The sequence below is a fragment of the Myripristis murdjan genome, chromosome 20, assembly GCF_902150065.1.
Source record: "Myripristis murdjan chromosome 20, fMyrMur1.1, whole genome shotgun sequence".
Classification (NCBI taxonomy): domain Eukaryota; kingdom Metazoa; phylum Chordata; class Actinopteri; order Holocentriformes; family Holocentridae; genus Myripristis; species Myripristis murdjan.
In genome coordinates, this window is record NC_043999.1 from 4769105 (window position 1) to 4785927 (window position 16823).

Consider the following 16823-nt stretch of genomic DNA (forward strand, 5'->3'; position numbering starts at 1 on the left):
GGATTGTGCCAGCGAGAGAGAGAGAGAGAGAGAGAGAGAGAGAGAGAGAGAGAGAGAGAGAGAGAGAGAGAGAGAGAGAGAGAGAGAGAGAGAGAGAGAGAGAGAGAGGGTGGACTAAGGAGCTAGCTAGCTAACACCCATTGGGCTTCTCTCTCACCTTTTTAGCAGAAAAAAAGACGATGGGCGCGTATAATGACCGTGATAAATCAAATATTCCACATATCAGAAAACTGTAAATAAAATCCCCTCTTGTTTATATAACTGTTTTCATTCTCAATTTGCCGAATAAAAATGAATTTAACCGATCGTATCACCTAACGTCGTAACGGACACCTGGGACCACGTCACTGTAATTTGGGGTGAATATTACTGCGCTGACAGAAATGACAAGCGGCGCTTAAGGTGTCGCCTAGCAACCAGGTTGTTGAACGCGCCGCGCAGGAGGATCTACACAGCTTGGCGGAGGAATAACGTTTAATAAACGGCTGATGGTTGATAGTGGGAGACTGGGATAAAATAAATTCCGATTCATTGAATGTTTGCGTTCTTGTGGTTTCATGTAAATGTGTGTAAATGTCGTGTTATGGCGGTAATAAGCCCCCCCCCTCCCTCCCTCCGCCGCACTGGTTCATTAGATGCCCGTTTGGCTCGTGTCAGAGAGCACGTGCCAAGCATGAGCCCAGCGGCGATATTACGTCATTATTTGCATCCACTTGGCACTGCTCTCTCTCTCTCTCTCTCTTTCTCTCTCAGTCACACACACACACACACACACACACACACACACACACACACCCTCCAGAGGTTTACTCATAGACATGTCCTATGGCCTCTCTAAAAATAACAGCGCTGTGAGTTTGGTGGAAATAAACAGCAGCATGCCATGAAAAACAATGATCTATGTCATTATGTATGCTCTTATTATGATGTTAACTAACTGGCTTTCGGATGGCAGAGCTCCACACTTATGCAAATAATAATAATAATGATGATGATAATAATAATAATAATAATAATAATAATAATAATAATAATAGTTTGCATGGTTTGTTCCAATCTTTCATTTATTGTTTTTATAATGTGTGCTGCCTCGCTTGAGATTGGTTACAAGTGTTAATAGCCAGGTTAAATGAGTAGTTTATGAAGAACGATAGAAAATTGGCTTGTTATTAGTGACAGTAAATAAAAACGTGAGTGTAAAAAAAAAAAGGAGAAAAAATGCGTGTAAGTAAAAGTGAAGACATTTTCATAATAGCCTTACCTCCCTCAGTTAAAATTCCTGTGCTCATATACCCGCATCAGTATGGAAGGCTGCAACCAACAATTACTCGATTAAACTGCTGCTTATTTTCCCAAGAACTCAATTAGTCATTATGTCTCTCAAAATAATGCTAAATGCAATACAACTTACCAGATCCCAAAGTGATGTCTTGAAATAATGAGAAATAATGACAATAACAGTACAGACAATAACAACAATAATAATACAATAAATAGTACCCCAATTACTTTTATGGCACTTAATAGAAAAGGGGTGAGCGAATCTTACGTTTGTTGGGCTGTAATTTATTTGATAAATGGTCTATTTATCTCAATGACACATTTTCTGTCAATCGACTAATTGATCGACCAATCATTTCAGCATTTGAGTCAGTCTCATCCCTGCGTGTTTTTTTTTCCACGTGGTGTCTTTTTGTGTCTTTTACGAGGCGTGACTGCACGGTTTATAATCAGCGCAGAAACATGAAGGCAGTGTGGATTTATGGTCTGTTCAGCTGGAGGCCGTCTCCTGCATCAGCCCCGTCATCCTCCACTGCCTTTACTCCCATCTCATCTGCCAAACCAACAGCCTACAGTCCAGCCCTGATGAAAAATCACTTTAATATTCATGCATTGTATCATAGTTTGTCTGCGATAGCCAACAGTGACTTTACAGTGTCGTGTCGTCAAGACTTTTGATGCAGTGTCCCTCAACAATTTACTGCAGGATGTCTAACAGGTGCTGCAAAAGTAGGCCTGCATTCATGTATACTATTTATAGCATTAATTATTATTTCTCCTGCAAATTGCTTGTTTTCGTACAACAAAATAAGATAATTTTGACTAAATTATTATTAGAGCAACTGCATACCTGGTTAATTAGTGATATCTTAGTTGTTGTATTCCATATTTAGATTTGTGTTTATTTTTGTTTTTTTCTCATTGGCATGTGCAGTGTGGTGCAACACACTGTGCAGACACACCAACTATCAGATCATCTTTATAAGTCCTCTCCAATCCATAATTAAAACACATCTTTTGACCAACATGCTCAGCATCAAGGTGTCTGCAAGACTCGGAAATTTGAGACTTTGTAAGATTTAGGACCCAGTTTAAAAGCCAAAGTAAACAAATTAAGCCCAATTCCATATCCAAAGGCAAGACAAAAAGTTATTCCTCACCAAACTGTAGCCTATGACAAGGTACTGCATTTTGACTATAATGTTCTGTTTAAATGAAGACAATTTTAAGGACTCAAGGTTAGATAATACAATCCAAGACTTTTTAAGGTTTTTCCAGATCCAGCAGTCTTCCTATACTGTTTTCATGACTTTCAAGGTGATGCTTGATGAAATTCAAGGAGTCAGAATTGGCATCCTTTGGAGTTAAACATGATACTAAAATCAGGTAAATCCCCATTTTCACGCCTAACCCATCTATTAGTGTATAAACAAAAATCTCCCCGACAGGCTGTTTTCTCAGGATGTGAAGTGCAGCATTTTAACAAATGTGGATGTATTTTAATAATCATAACACAAAGAGCCTTAAGGGCTGCCCGTTTATCTTCAAAGGATTTTCAAGGCCTGTGGGATCCTGCTGCAGCTGCTGAACATGGGCTCGAGGATGATGAGACACTTTCCTGATCCCTGCAGGGAATTTCTCTTAAAAACTGCACCCCGACTAACCAACCAGTTTAGCTCAATATCGCCACCGTAAGGTCAGCACGGGAACTGCATGTTGCGCTCAGAAACACTTTCCCAAATCCTTGGAGTTAAGATCTTTATTGGAAACCCCTCGACTCAGCCTTCAAATATCATATTACATTTTAATTAATTCAAGAGAACAACAGCAAAAACAGGCCTCTTGCGGTCTAGAGCAGCGGTTCCCAAAGCGGGGCAGGGAACCCCCGAGGAGTCCTGGAGATGGATCCAAGGGGTCCCCGGCAAAATAAGCTTTCACAATCAGAGAATGTGTAAAAATGACGGCTGTGATATGAGGTTTCACTGGCGTGTGTGTGTGTGTGTGTGTTTAGGAGGGTGTCGTTCACATCAAGATTTTGGGAACCACTGGTCTAGAGCGAGACAGAGCGGCCGGCCGGACCAGACTTGACTGTCCTGAAACCACAGAGTGAGCTGCTCAAAACTGAACATACAAACAAACAAAAAAACAGACAAACACAAACAAGGGAAACAATAGAAAAATACAGATTGATTCTTCTTTTCATTTTAGGGGAGAGGGACTGCCATCATTTCACCATGGTTCAATCCCAAAAAGAGCAAATAATTCATCAAACTGCAATGTTTTATCAATGGAATACAACACGGAAAAAAAAAAAAAAAATCCAACAGATACAGAGCGGTTCTCAGTGTTCTCCCTCAGTCACCAATAAACAGCTTTTTTTCAAAACTGTCCAAAACTACATGAAGTGTTACCAACTAGAGCTACAATGATACACACTGCCAGACGACAAAACATAAAATGGTTTATCTTTTTATTTGCGAATCCAGAGATTCTGTACTTGTTTCTAAATTCCACATTGTGTGAAATCAATATAAATACACTTTAAAAAGATAACGCATTAGGTATATATATGTATTGGTGAGATATCTGCAGTTGTGGTATCAGTGAGACGGCGGAGCTCCTTTCGAACAGTGAGTGTTTTTTTTTTGCTTGGACAATGCAGAACAACAAAGACTCCAGAAACGCGTCAGTGAATTTTGCTGTTTTGTTGATGCTGGAAGCAAAAAAAAAAAAAAAAAAAAACATAAGGTAAAAAAATCTAGCGATGCTCCAGATTTTCATGATACTGGTGAGATCAGCCTACTGCGACTCTCCAATCCAACTGCATGAAGAGCAGGAAACACAAGCCATCCGCATCGCATGATAATCACCCAGCAGCACGGTGCCTTGTCTTCCATTTGCTACAGGTGATACAAGTGACACGTCTACACACTACCAATGCAAGATGTCATGCTCATTCATGTGTTAACCATGAACTCAAAGTTAAGTACTGATGATTTCTTTTTTTTTTTTATCATTATTATTATGTGAAATATGCACTTGGAGCTGTTCAAACAAAAAAACGACATCTACTGATGGCAAACAAACTGCAAAAGAAATTTAAACATTCTTTCTTTTTATATAATATACTGGTAATCAGATTGGCATAGGCTGATCTTATTAAAAGTAATAACTATCGGTGCGATGTTTCGGCTCAAAAATATCCCAATCGGAGCATCTCTAGTAAAATCCCACCTTTCCCCGCTGGTTTCAGGTCCTTAGATCTGGCAAAAAAAAAGACAGAAAACAGAGAATAATAATCAGTACTAAACATCTCTCCAGCTCTCCATTTGTACTTTGCTGTGACATTGAGGTTTTAACATTCATTTGCTGGGTTGCCATGTTTTTCTTTTATAATCAGTTTTCCAAATGTCAGGAATGGAGCTACTTTGGTTTATGATTTTATGATGAGCTGAAAATCTCCCGGATGTGAGGGAGCAAAGTGTCAGGGGCAGAAATTCACCCCCCAACTAAACAAAAACAAACAAAGGAGATGAAAAGCTCTTGAAATCTGTTTGTCTGTGCTGGCTGTAGCTGAAAATTTCACTCCAAGTCGTCACCGGTGACATCGTACAAGTGACGAATCACCGGTGACGGACAGGGATGAAATGTGTTCAGTCAGGGTGCAGAAAGCTGGACTTCCTGAAACCAACACCACTCAACAAACACTTCCTGACACACCGAGAGCTGCAGGTTGTGTCATCGTGGAAAAATCAAATCAATCAGAGAAAGACGAGGGAGCTTACATCATCGACGTCTTCATCGTCATCGGCAATGTCATCAAACTGGATCTCATCGTCGTCTCCGGGCCCGAAGGTGTCTGTCTCGTTGATTTTGGCTGCGAGGAAGAGGAGGGAAAGTGTGAGAGGAAGAAAGCAGCAATAGCTAACTCATCTATGAAATATCAACTTTTCTGTATCATAAAAACTGTAGTTTTCGCTGTTACAACGTGGTGAACCTGAATTGTTTTCAGGGGGAATCTGTCAATTGGTAAACGATCGATTCATCACCTAAAACCAGCACTGTTCAGTGTTTTGTTGCCAAAGTGGACTCTGTGGTCCAGCTTTGCTGAGAAATTTCTGACCACTGATACAATTACATGAGCACAGGAATTAAAATTAATTTCACTGCACTAAATTACTAGAAATAGAAAAAAATAGAAAGGTTTTGACATTGTATAATTTGACATTTTGTAATTAATAACACCATTTAAGACAGACAACAGGCACACATCCAATAAATATGAAACTTAAATACTGGAATGGATACTGCACTTAAGAACATTGTTCACTGCACTTAAAATGTTGTGAATTACAAGTTAAAAGAGGGTCAGCAGGTGACGGCATTTCTCTACGACTACAAAATTCATCACTGTAATGAACTTTATTGAGATCAAACTCTGACCAGGGTTTCAAAGTTGGAGACAGTGATTAGTCATAACATTTCCAGGTTAAAAGCATCACAACAGAGGTAGAGGGAGCATTCCTCTTATCAGACCGCACTGTTTTATCTCTGTCTGTCTGTGCAACCAATAGTCTTACACAAGTCTGTTGTTAAGGTTCATTAGTAACATTGTTGTAACTGCCCATTTATATTCAATATGGGTCAGTTTGTCTGCAGTTAAACTGCAAGCACATGAACACACGTCCAGTTTTAACCATTTGATTATTTGCAGTTATTGGTCATTAAAAAAAATAAATGACAAAAAGATATCCAACTATTGGATGTTTCCTTATCCGGCCATGTTAAGACCCCTCCCAAATTTTATATTCAGCACATTAAATTAATGAATTATCCTACTTAATGAACTTTCACTGCAAGTGCCTTGGCCATGAAACTAAACTCTGGACGTGAGACTTTGAATGGAAAAGCTGTGGTGTTGCAGCAAAGTTGTGTTAATATCATTCCTTGTTTATTGCACTTTGTCTGTTAATGTTGATGCAGTCTGTAGGCATGGTGACGTGATGTATATTTAATGATGTAATATGGCCTTTAATGTGCTCTGTGCTCACTGCACATGAGTTAATACACCTTAAAATACAGTTTACAAACATCATGTGCCAAAACTAATCACCACCAGACCTGGTTGCGTGCGGGAAAATGACTGATCTAATCTAATCTAATCTGTGTTGTTTTTACTCACCATGCTCTGGCAACTCTCCGTAGGCTTTCAAACTGCGAGCCTCGTCTGCGTTGTACTTGAGGATGACGTCAGCTTTGTTGTCCTGGAGCAGACGAAACGAGAACGAGGTCAGACAGAAACTATGGCAACTTAACTTTCTGAGCCACGGCAAATGTTCAAGTAAGATATTTGAATGTGTGCCATTACTGAATGACCATTTAATCAAGTGAGATATATGATCATACACAATTTCTATATTAAATGAGCTGCTTATCATTGGAGCCTTGAGTACTTTTATAATGTTGGTCTAATGTCTGCGTTGACTGTAAAATTTGTGTTTCAGATGTATGTCTCGTCTTCTCACTGCAAACCAAATCTACATACAGGTACAAATAATTTAATCTGACCCTGGCCAGACAATTAGTTTTGCATCTTAAAAAAATAAAGTAAAACCAAAGCTGTTCTCGCATCCATGTCAGAGTATTTAGAGGCATTTAAGAGCTGAAAATAGCAGAAAATTCTCCGTGTCTTCCCAGATGAAGACTTAACACTGTCAGTGGTCTGGGTTTATGTGATTTGTGAGTGAGCAACACACCTGGTAATCTCTCAGCCCCACCAGGATGATGTCTGACGTGTTGATCCAAACCTGAACAACAACAAAACACATTGCAGGCAAACATTAGCTTTACTTAATTTGTCTCTACTGTCAAGAAAAAACATGTGAATCTAACACCTAGGTTTAAAAAAAAAAAAAAAAAAAAGGACAGCATTAAACTGCACCTGGTGACCCCCAACCTGAACTACACACACACACACACACACACACACACACACACATACAGAGCCTATTGAGTCCCATGATGCCACATTAACGTTGCCTAACCAGCCACGGACAAAGTGCTGGCTCAGCATTTTCCCTGGTGGTGAAAAGGTGCCAAACGATTGGACATTCCTACCTTTTTCCGGAGTTTTCCTCTGATGTGGCAAAGCCGCTTGACTCCATCAAAGCACATGGCCTCCAGACGTCCGTTACCCAGCATTTTAATCACCTGAGCGTATTCTGGAAGACGCCGGGGGAGAGAGAGAGGAGATTAACATTTTAAACAACAGCTGATGGTATAACCAGGAGCTATTTGCAGTTTCTCCAACGGTAGAACAATCTGACATTTCAAGGCAGAGGGAAATGAACACAACCCGCAGTTCAACAGCTGATCAGTTTCAGCAGAGGATGAATTTCTCTGTTCTTTCAGCTACACATGCAGGTAACCAGACAGTATTTAAAGGCCCGGCTCTGAAAATCCTGTCGGCTTGTTAAATAGTGGCTGATGATCAAGTCAGTGCGGCCTAGTGCCAAAATTACAAGCAACCACAAGTGAAGAATCCCAAGAATAAAGATTGTGCTTTCCTGCAACCAGTAATAAAGTACTGCTGTGACCCTGAATATATAAATTCAAATAATTTATTGTCCTTTTTGACACTGAGTGATTGGTGCTGTAGTTTTACTGCTACATGAAAACAATCACATTTACAAGCAGAAACAGCAGCCTGGACACGTTTTGTAAGTCCCGGTGTTTGTTTGGAGTCTGTTACAGCTGTGTAAAACATATCAGCATTTTACACACATTTGTCTAAGTTGTTTTAGATGACACTGAGGAACTACAACATGTTAATGCTCAAAATACTTCCCTCCACTTTAGCGCTCTCACCCAACAAAACCACACATGTACTAGTGCCAGAACCACTGAGAGTTAATGTGGCATCTGGGAGGGAAAATCATGATTCCCACAAGACCTTTGATGTATAACATCGAGGGTTATGTTTTACTGAAAAGGCTAATTAGCTTGTCAACAAGACACATAAAGTACCTGGCACATGAACTTAGGTAAGAGTTTTTACTGTAATAATTTTCTGGAGTTTTAAATTACTGGGGTCAAAGTAACCGCAAAATAATAATAATAATAATAAAAGGTAAATTTGAAGGGAGCAGGAAGGATAAACCGCTGCGCTTGGAGAGACTGGTGTATTAACTTAAGATCTAATTTATAAATTGGAGGAAGTGGGTGTACTAAAGTTGAATTTTCTCAGCAAATATGTATTTACATATTAACCTACACATCATTTATCGTTGTGTGTTTCATTAAGTGTCACAGAACAAATCAAAGGCGCCCCATCCACAGTAAGTATATTAAGATGTATTTGTCTTCACATTTTTTTCCCCCCATTGGCCCAAAAAGACACACAGGGGTTCATTTCCATGCAAAACACAATCTCAACACTTCCCAGACTGCAGGCTGATGCCACCTTACAGCCTCTGAAGCACCTGCACATCCACTCACCCTGGCCGTCCTCTTTGAACACCAGCTCTCTCTTCTCAGACTCATTTTCGTTCTTTCCACGTCGCCGATTCTTTCCTCCTTTACCTGTAAATAGCATGGGGGGAAAAAAATAATTCACTCCAGTATCATGATTCTTTTATTAAAATTACCAAAACAAATTAAAGACCTAAACAATCTAAGGAATCTGTTGGTAAACTGGCTAAAGTTAGGCTTAATGTTGGTGAGGAAAAAACTGGCACAGCCATATTCAAAGGGGTCCCTTGACCTCTGACCTCCAGATCTCTGAATGAAAATGGGTTCTCTGGGCAGCCACGGCTCTCCCCTTTGCAGACGTGCCCACCTCATGCTAATCCCATGCAGTTTGGGCCACAAAGCCTGCAGTCCACATGTGTTCTTGTGGCCTGTTGTAAAATGGTGTGTTTGTGCAGACTGGGGCCTAAACAGTCTTGGAGTTGCATCAATTGGCTTTGAATGGAAAGCTGAGACTCTTGTGGATTCAATGAGCCACATTTGATTCATGTGTGATGATGTTAGCCACAATAAATAAAAATATCAAATTGGGATCCAAGTATCATGATAGAATCGACTGAGGAGATTCACAGGCCTATTTTTAAGGCATGCATGCAGCAGAATAATAATATCATACCCACCATGCTTCTTATACAAATAACAATACTTGAGCCATTTCACTGGAGTCAGAGCGTTTCTTTCAAACCGGACATCACCATATAAAGTGACCTCAGCCTCATGAAACTTTACCACAAACTAGAGGATAATTAAAAAAACAACAATAAACCGTGACATCAAATCGCAATACATATCAAATCAGCACGCAGATATCGTGATAGGATCGAGTTGGGAGATTAACATATGGTCCCAGCCCTACCTGTAAACACCAACAGAGAGAAAGTACATCAAGATATAATGAGTTTCGTCCAGACTGTTGACTTGATCGAGGCATTACACGACAAACTCAACACATGACAACACTGGTCTTGTCATGAAGCTACAAGAGAATGAATTGTACACTGTTTTTGTTGACTTCAAGCTTCACCTTAAGAGGAAATGCCCCTTTCCTCTACTTTGTGTGTGTGTGTGTGTGAGAGAGAGACAGGGTTGCCAAGTCCGCGTTTTTTCCGCCAAATTGGGCTACTTTTTAAGTGTTGCCGCGGGTAACAAATTTTGTCCGCGGGTTGGGCTTGGGCAGTCATGAATAAAGATTCATATTTTGAATGACCCAACGTTTATACCCAAATCCTGTCAAACTGACTCCGGGCCAGATCAGCATATAAACTATCCACATATGTCACATGCTCCACAGACAAATCATATGCCAATGCTGTGTGAGGCCACTCAGCACATGACCAATCACATCATCAGCACCACTCAGCTGAAGTAAGGTATCCCATATTATATTTTAAGTTCTGATATACTGTAAATTAAATAGGTGAAAGAACTGTTTCGGGAAATTGCCTTTAATGTTTATGGTGTTATTTTATAGATATTATAGTGCATTTTGCAATTACAGCAATGCTGTTGGACTATATGGATTTTTATGGGCATATTTTGAGTTCTGGTATTGGGCTGATTTTTGGGCCCTTTTTATACCAGGTTGGGCTGGTTTTGAGTGGCTGTTTGGCTGCTTTTGTCTCACAGATCTGGCAACCCTGGAGAGAGAGAGAGAGGGGGCGAACAAGGTAAACTCAACAAAAGCGTCCCGTTACGTTTCGGCGCTGGCCGTTACCAAGCTAACCGAAACTCAACTATTAACTTCAACATTAGTTACCGCTACGTTGTTTATATCGTATTTTTAAGATAGCCGCACAGTCGTAATGTTAAGTACACGACTTACTAAGGACATATTGTTACGAAAGTGGCAGCTGCAAGTGTTAAATTAAATGAAAGAAAGCGGCGGAGGGTGCGGGCCGGGCCGGGTGGGGTTTAGCTTGAGCGGCTAGCTAGCAACCGAATTACAATGGCTGTGTGGCTATGCTAGCTAGCGCCGACTTTGTATCTCACAGACAGCTGGAAACAGCCTTTAGCCGGCATTACTATTATAGCAAGCAGAGTTAACGTCAGCTACACACACGGATTCAACACAAATCACACGCACTAGCTCCGGATATATTTATAAAATCCATGTGACACGGCGGCTAGCTAACGTTAGCCGCTCGGTGTCACGTTTTCGCTGCGTGTCTCCGCGGCGGGCTCGTCAGCACGGAGCCGATTTCACAACACCAAATGTTACCCTCACCTTTATTCTTGGGCATATTCTTTACACCTCGGTCGTGATCTTCGCTGTCGTGAGGGGACGAGTTCCTGTCGTTACAACACTGTTTACAAAAGTCGAGTGAGAGCCGAGCCGAGCTGAACGGAGCGGAGCGGAACGAGGAGCAGGTAGTCACCGCTGAGGCTTCACCGGGGTTTACGCATGCGCGGTGCGTCACGGCATTCAAAACCGCGGTGCTTTATTGAAAGATGTGAAAAGGAACACCGGCTGTGACGTCATGATTCCTTTTTTTTTTTTTTTTTTTTTTTTTTTTTCTTATCAAATTAAATTCAGGTCAAGTACATGAAGTATCCACATTTTTCGTTACAATAGATTCTATAAATATACTTCTGGTAGTGATATATTTTTAATTTTTTTGTTTTATTTTTTGTTTTTGCAACGTGAGTAATAACAAATAAAATAATGCATTTGTTCTTATTGGTTTAATTTTCACTTCTTGCCAAATTCCGCATCTTAAGTCTTTAAGTGGGTTTATTGCATACATTTTTAAAATTTAATTATTTCATTTATTTATTTTTCATTACTTATCTTTTCTTTCTTGTTTGTTTGTGACGTGAATGATGTGAATCTTGAAATAGTAGTTTGTTTGTTTGTTTGTTTGTTTTTGTCGTGAACAAAGACAATAATAATATAGCTAACAAATATATGTAGCATTAAGACAATAAAACAAAAAGTAGTGCCATGGAGAGAAATACAACAAAATGAAACAAAAAGATACATAATTAAAAACAAAAAGCAGTTTAAAAAAAAAAATGTGTTGTCCTGAAACATGAATCTCATTTTGGAGTTCTAGATTCAAGTTTTTTTTATTTGTCACATGCATGATTGTACATGTGCAGCAGCGGTGAAATGGGATTGCAACTACTCCAGCAACTGTGCAAGTAAAACAGAAGAAGTAATAAATATGTATGACTCCTATTTACAGGAGAGGGAAAAAAAAAGTTTAAAATAAACTTAAAATATAATAATAATAAATAAGGAATGAATGGCTTATTCACAGTATCTATATGTACATAGTAAAAAATATACAGTTTGAGTAGTGACAAGTAATAACAGTCGCAGTGTGCAGGGGACTGTGTGCACTCATCAGACAGCAGGTAGGTTTAAGATGCTGAGCTGGGTGCTGGATGTGTGATGTGTATGTTTATATAAGTTCATGCCTCTATTAAAAGAAAAAAGCTTTTAACAAATGGAGAGTATTTCTGTGCTGGAGGGAAGTCGATGAAAAGTGTGTCTCATGCTTCGTAAATGTTGTTAAAAACAGGATTATTATTATTATTATTATTATTATTATTAGGGGTTTTTAGCGTTACTTGTAATTCCGCAGTCCGCCTCGGCAGCAGGGGGCGCTCTCCGCAGCTGCTTGTCACTCACCCAGAAGAAAATAGACATTTTACGGGGGAGTGCTAGCCTAGCCGAGCCAAAACTAGCTTTCCCTGCCGATTAAATCCCCCTTTTCTCTTGTTTCTGAACATGGACATATGTATTTCAACTCGCCGTTTTCAACATTAAGTAGCCAATAAATGTAAAATTCAAAAAACGACGTCCAGGTGGAACAGACTTGACTTGATATATTAGCCTGCGTGCTAGCTCGCTGGCTGCTGGTTTGTTTTGTCTGCAGCGAGCCTGCCGCCGAGCCGCTGTGATGGCTGACTTCAGCAGCGGCTTTCTGCCCAATGCTGACTCGGTTCCGACCATTTATACCAGGGAAAAGACAGTGACCGTGGTAAGGAGGCTGTTATTATCAGTCTGTAATCACTGGAGAGGACAGAAACGCCGCATTTTGAGCGGTGGCCTCGTTTTAGCAGCATGGAGGCCGTGCAAGTTGCACTGTGTGTTTGTGCAACATACACAGGTGTTTTTACCTGTTTAAGAAGCATGGGGGATATGACATTATTATTCTGCTGCATGCATGCCTTAAAAACAGGCCTGTTCATCTCCTCAGTTGATTCTATCATGATACTTAAATCCCAATTCGATATTTTTATTTATGGGGGCCAACATCATCACACAGGAATCAAATGTGGCTCATTGAATCCACAAGAGTCTCAGCTTTCCAGTCAAAGCCAACTGATGCAGCTCCAAGACTGTTTAGGCCCCAGTCTGCACACACACACACCATTTTACAACAGGCCACAAGAACACATGTGGACTGCAGGCTTTGGGGCCCAAACTGCATGGGATTAGCAGAAGGTGGGCGTGTCTGCAAAGGGGAGAGAACCCATTTTCATTCACACATCTGGAGGTCAGAGGTCAAGCTGGAAATGGCCATGCCAGATTTACCTTCATCAAAATTTAGTCTAACTTTGGGGCGATGTTTAGCCGCCATGCCAACCTCAGCATGACGTTCTTGGTACCAGCAGATTCTTGTAGCTTCATATGATATCAATGTGTTTACTTACAATCGATTCAGTCATTTTTTTCCCCCACCCCGACTTAAACATCATGTTGTGTCCCGTGTCAGGAGTCGTCAGAGCACCTGGTGGGCACAGGAGGGAGCGCAGCCAACAGGCCGTCATCCTCCCACACGTCAGAGAGCAGACACTGGGAGAACTTCGGAGGCATGGACCAGATCACGGTGGTCCGGATCGACGACTCGCACATCGCGGGGCTGCAGACGCAGCTGGGGGAGAAGGGCAGGGACGAGGCCGTGGGCGTGGGCGTGGACTACTACGAGGTGGAGTACTCCATGCCGGTGGAGGAAGAGAGCGCGACGTGTCTGACAGCGGGAGAGTCGCTGAAGGACATGGAGGAGGAAGAGGAGGAGGGAGTGTATGTCATTGAATACTCCAATCCAGAAGAGGAGGGAGAGAGCTACCAGTTCACCATGTCTGTGGACAGACAGCTTCCCACCAAGCAGCAGGTGAAACCCGTCACGTCCGGGGAAAGTGTCCCGCCGAGGCCTTCGGCTCAACAGTCCAGGTCAAAGGAGGAGACGCAGCAGAGGAGGAGCAGGAGGACAGAGGCAGGGAGCTTCTCCTGCTCCGTATGTGGTGCAGCTTTTAAGACCAATGAGAGTTTGTTGCAGCACGCGGCCGAGCACGACAGCGCCACGGAAAACCACACGAACCCAAACAAAAGTGAACTGGTGTGCAACCTGTGCCCGCCGCCGGGCAAGCGCTTCAAGAAGATGTCGGGCTTTGCCGTGCATCTAAAAATAATGCACTACAAGGAGGGGAAGAAGAACTTTTTCTGCACCAAGTGCAACAAAGCGGTGCGCAGCCAGGTCGACCTGGACACACACACGCGTCGCCACGCCAACCAGGAGGCGGCGTTCAAGTGCACCCTGTGCGCGGCCAGCACCGAGACGGGACAGCAGGGCTTCACGGGGACCAAGTGGGGCCTGAGGAAGCATCTGGAGACGGAGCACCCCGGCGTCATTCCTCGCTGCGACATCTGCGATAAAGGCTTCAAGTCGATGGCGTCCTACTTGTCGGATCAGTTCAGGCACGTCGGCGTCTCGCCCTTTTACTGCCCCATGTGCAAAATCTATGAAATGACTGAGAGGGGGCTGCTGGTGCACCTGAGGAACCACAGCCGCAAGAAGGAGAGGAAGGAGCACGAAGCGGCGCAGTCCGGCCAGAGCCACCCGCCGTCCGCCAGCCTCGACTCCGGGGCAGAAAACTCGGCCACAGACGAGTCGGACTCCTGACCGCCGCCCGGAGCGCCCGGCTCAGCAGATTGTGCTCTGAGTCACACCAGACCCCGGGACACGTTTTACCGCTCCACGTTTTATAGACTAGAAAAGTGTTTATAGACTAGAAAAGTAATCAACACCAGCTTAATGAATAGTTTCTGTATTTTTCAACCCAGACTGTATCAAGACGATGGCTCTTATTTATAATCATAAATCGCACACTCAGCCTTCCACACAGTCCAGCAGAGCAGTAACCATTACAAATGATCCTTTCTGAAAACAGGAAACTCACAGCACAGTCGATTAAAGTCTTGAAACTGAAGAGCAGCCTCAGAATGATGAGCGGACATCAGCCCCCAAACAGAGACAGTTTCTACAACTCCCCAGTGGCCTTTTTTACTGACATCTTGACTCAGAGTTGATGTCAAAGAAATAAGTTAAGGCAGTTGGCACTCAGCGTAACAACCTAATTAGTCAGAATAAATAAAAAAAAAAAAAAGCTTGCAGTCTTCTCTTGGGAGCTGCTGTCCTCATTATGTGAAGCTGCGTCCTCATGTTTGGAAATCTCTGACAAACAGGCCGATCCTGAGGAAGAGAAACGCTGATCTGGTTGCAGCGGCGACTTCTTGAAGCTGCCTACCGGGGAAAAAAAGGTGCAAATGGTCCAGAAAAAAAATGGGGAATATTTTAATTTCAATAATATTTCATTGACTAGAAGCTCGCCCAATGACAGAGTGTATAAGAGTGACTTCAGTTTCACATTCCTCACTGTTAATCTGCCAATCTGCACTCCAGGCAGTTACAGATTAATTAAATCTGATTGGACAGGGATACCAGAGGCTGCATCTTATTGAATCCACGCCTGCAGCCTGATGTGGCTCCGTTCAGGGTCTTTGACGCCAAAAAGGTTGAGGAAGCTGCTGCCTGGCTGAGCTCGGCTGCCACACAGGTTTCCAGTGTTTGACATGCAAAGCGGTCGCCGAAAAAGTAGTTCCAAACAAAGTAATGAACACTAGTGGTTCAGAGCTGAGTAATTATAAAATATCAAATATCCTCCTGAGACCCAGCCTATTCAATTATGTCCTCTGTGGTGGACATCAATTGATCGTCTATATCCTTTTACTAATTGGAGCTACGCTATCAAGTCCTGGTGTACAGAGGAGATCCAGGCCTTTCCAATGATATCTCATGTGATAAGGTGGGATGAGGGAAACACCCACTTTCTATTGAGCCAAAATGGCAGCTGCAAAAAAAAAAAACGCACGTCGTGACAAAAGAAACTTAAAAAAAAAAAAGAAATTAGCTATTGTTTTTTATGTTTTCTTGTTAATGGCATTGATTGTCTGTAATTGATTATCCATGGTTATTTGATTGGTTTTTTATTTAAATTTAAAATTATCTGATTTTTACAGTAAAATCCACTACAGTGGACGTACTGTAAAATCTAAAATAAAAATATTTTTGTGAAATTCTAAATTGTGAGTTGTTTTAACTCTAAATAGACAAGAAATCACAGAAAAAGTTAAATTGGAAGACACTTTTTTTCCTCGGGTCTCAGGAGGATATAGAATGTGACTGTACTCTGAGTTTTCTGTTTCCAAAAAAAAAAAAAAAAAAAAGAGTCATTTGTGACGGTTGCTGTCCTGCTGGACGGAGTGACGCTGTGCTGCTCAGTTCTACATGATGGGAATCAATATTTTAATATGAGCTGGGTTGAAAAAAAAAAAAAAAAACACCAAACCCATCCTTTAGTCCTCTGATGAATTTTTATTTCCTTCCCTCCAGACTGAGATCTGTCATTTATGCATCTTTGACTTGTCTTGGACAAGGACAGGACTATGCATGTTCATGACGAAAAATATGAATCACACCTTCTCTTATGGTGTTTTTTTTATTTTATTTTATTTTTTAATCATTTTGGTTATTTAGAAATGTACCTTTTGTTTATGAGTTGTGCCATCTGGTGGAGTTTTTTTTTTTTTAAAGAGAATCTCAAACACCTTGTAGCATCGTGTGAACAGAGGGTACATGTTCTGTACGGGCGGTCTCAGCGGGACTTGAACCCCCAACCCCGGTGGTTCTAGTGTCTCGCACCGGCCATTGAGCTACACGGGGACT

General features: G+C 41.7%; 2 protein-coding genes across 4 annotated transcripts; one reads left to right on the forward strand and one right to left on the reverse strand.

Annotated features, from left to right (window-relative positions):
- Positions 1–3025: 3025 nt before the first annotated feature.
- eif1axb (eukaryotic translation initiation factor 1A X-linked b) lies at positions 3026–11230 on the reverse strand. 3 transcript variants are annotated; one of them, XM_030079626.1, is made up of 8 exons: positions 11033–11229; positions 8779–8862; positions 7399–7502; positions 7038–7088; positions 6464–6545; positions 5067–5158; positions 4516–4544; positions 3026–3994 (listed from the first exon to the last, which is right to left on the reverse strand). In XM_030079626.1, exons 1-7 carry the CDS (start codon positions 11046–11048, stop codon positions 4539–4541), a joined length of 435 nt encoding a protein of 144 aa, XP_029935486.1. In that variant the 5' UTR covers positions 11049–11229; the 3' UTR covers positions 3026–3994; positions 4516–4538. The 3 variants fall into 3 exon arrangements, with proteins under 3 accessions (XP_029935486.1, XP_029935487.1, XP_029935485.1); XM_030079627.1 differs by lacking the exon at positions 3026–3994 and adding an exon at positions 4008–4181 and having other exon boundaries at positions 11033–11230; XM_030079625.1 differs by lacking the exon at positions 3026–3994 and having other exon boundaries at positions 4008–4544; positions 11033–11228.
- Positions 11231–12443: 1213 nt separating this feature from the next.
- Positions 12444–15957, forward strand: LOC115378507 (zinc finger protein 771). Its single transcript, XM_030078760.1, has 2 exons — positions 12444–12794; positions 13533–15957. Exons 1-2 carry the CDS (start codon positions 12714–12716, stop codon positions 14718–14720), a joined length of 1269 nt encoding a protein of 422 aa, XP_029934620.1. The 5' UTR covers positions 12444–12713; the 3' UTR covers positions 14721–15957.
- The last annotated feature ends 866 nt before the right edge of the window (positions 15958–16823 follow it).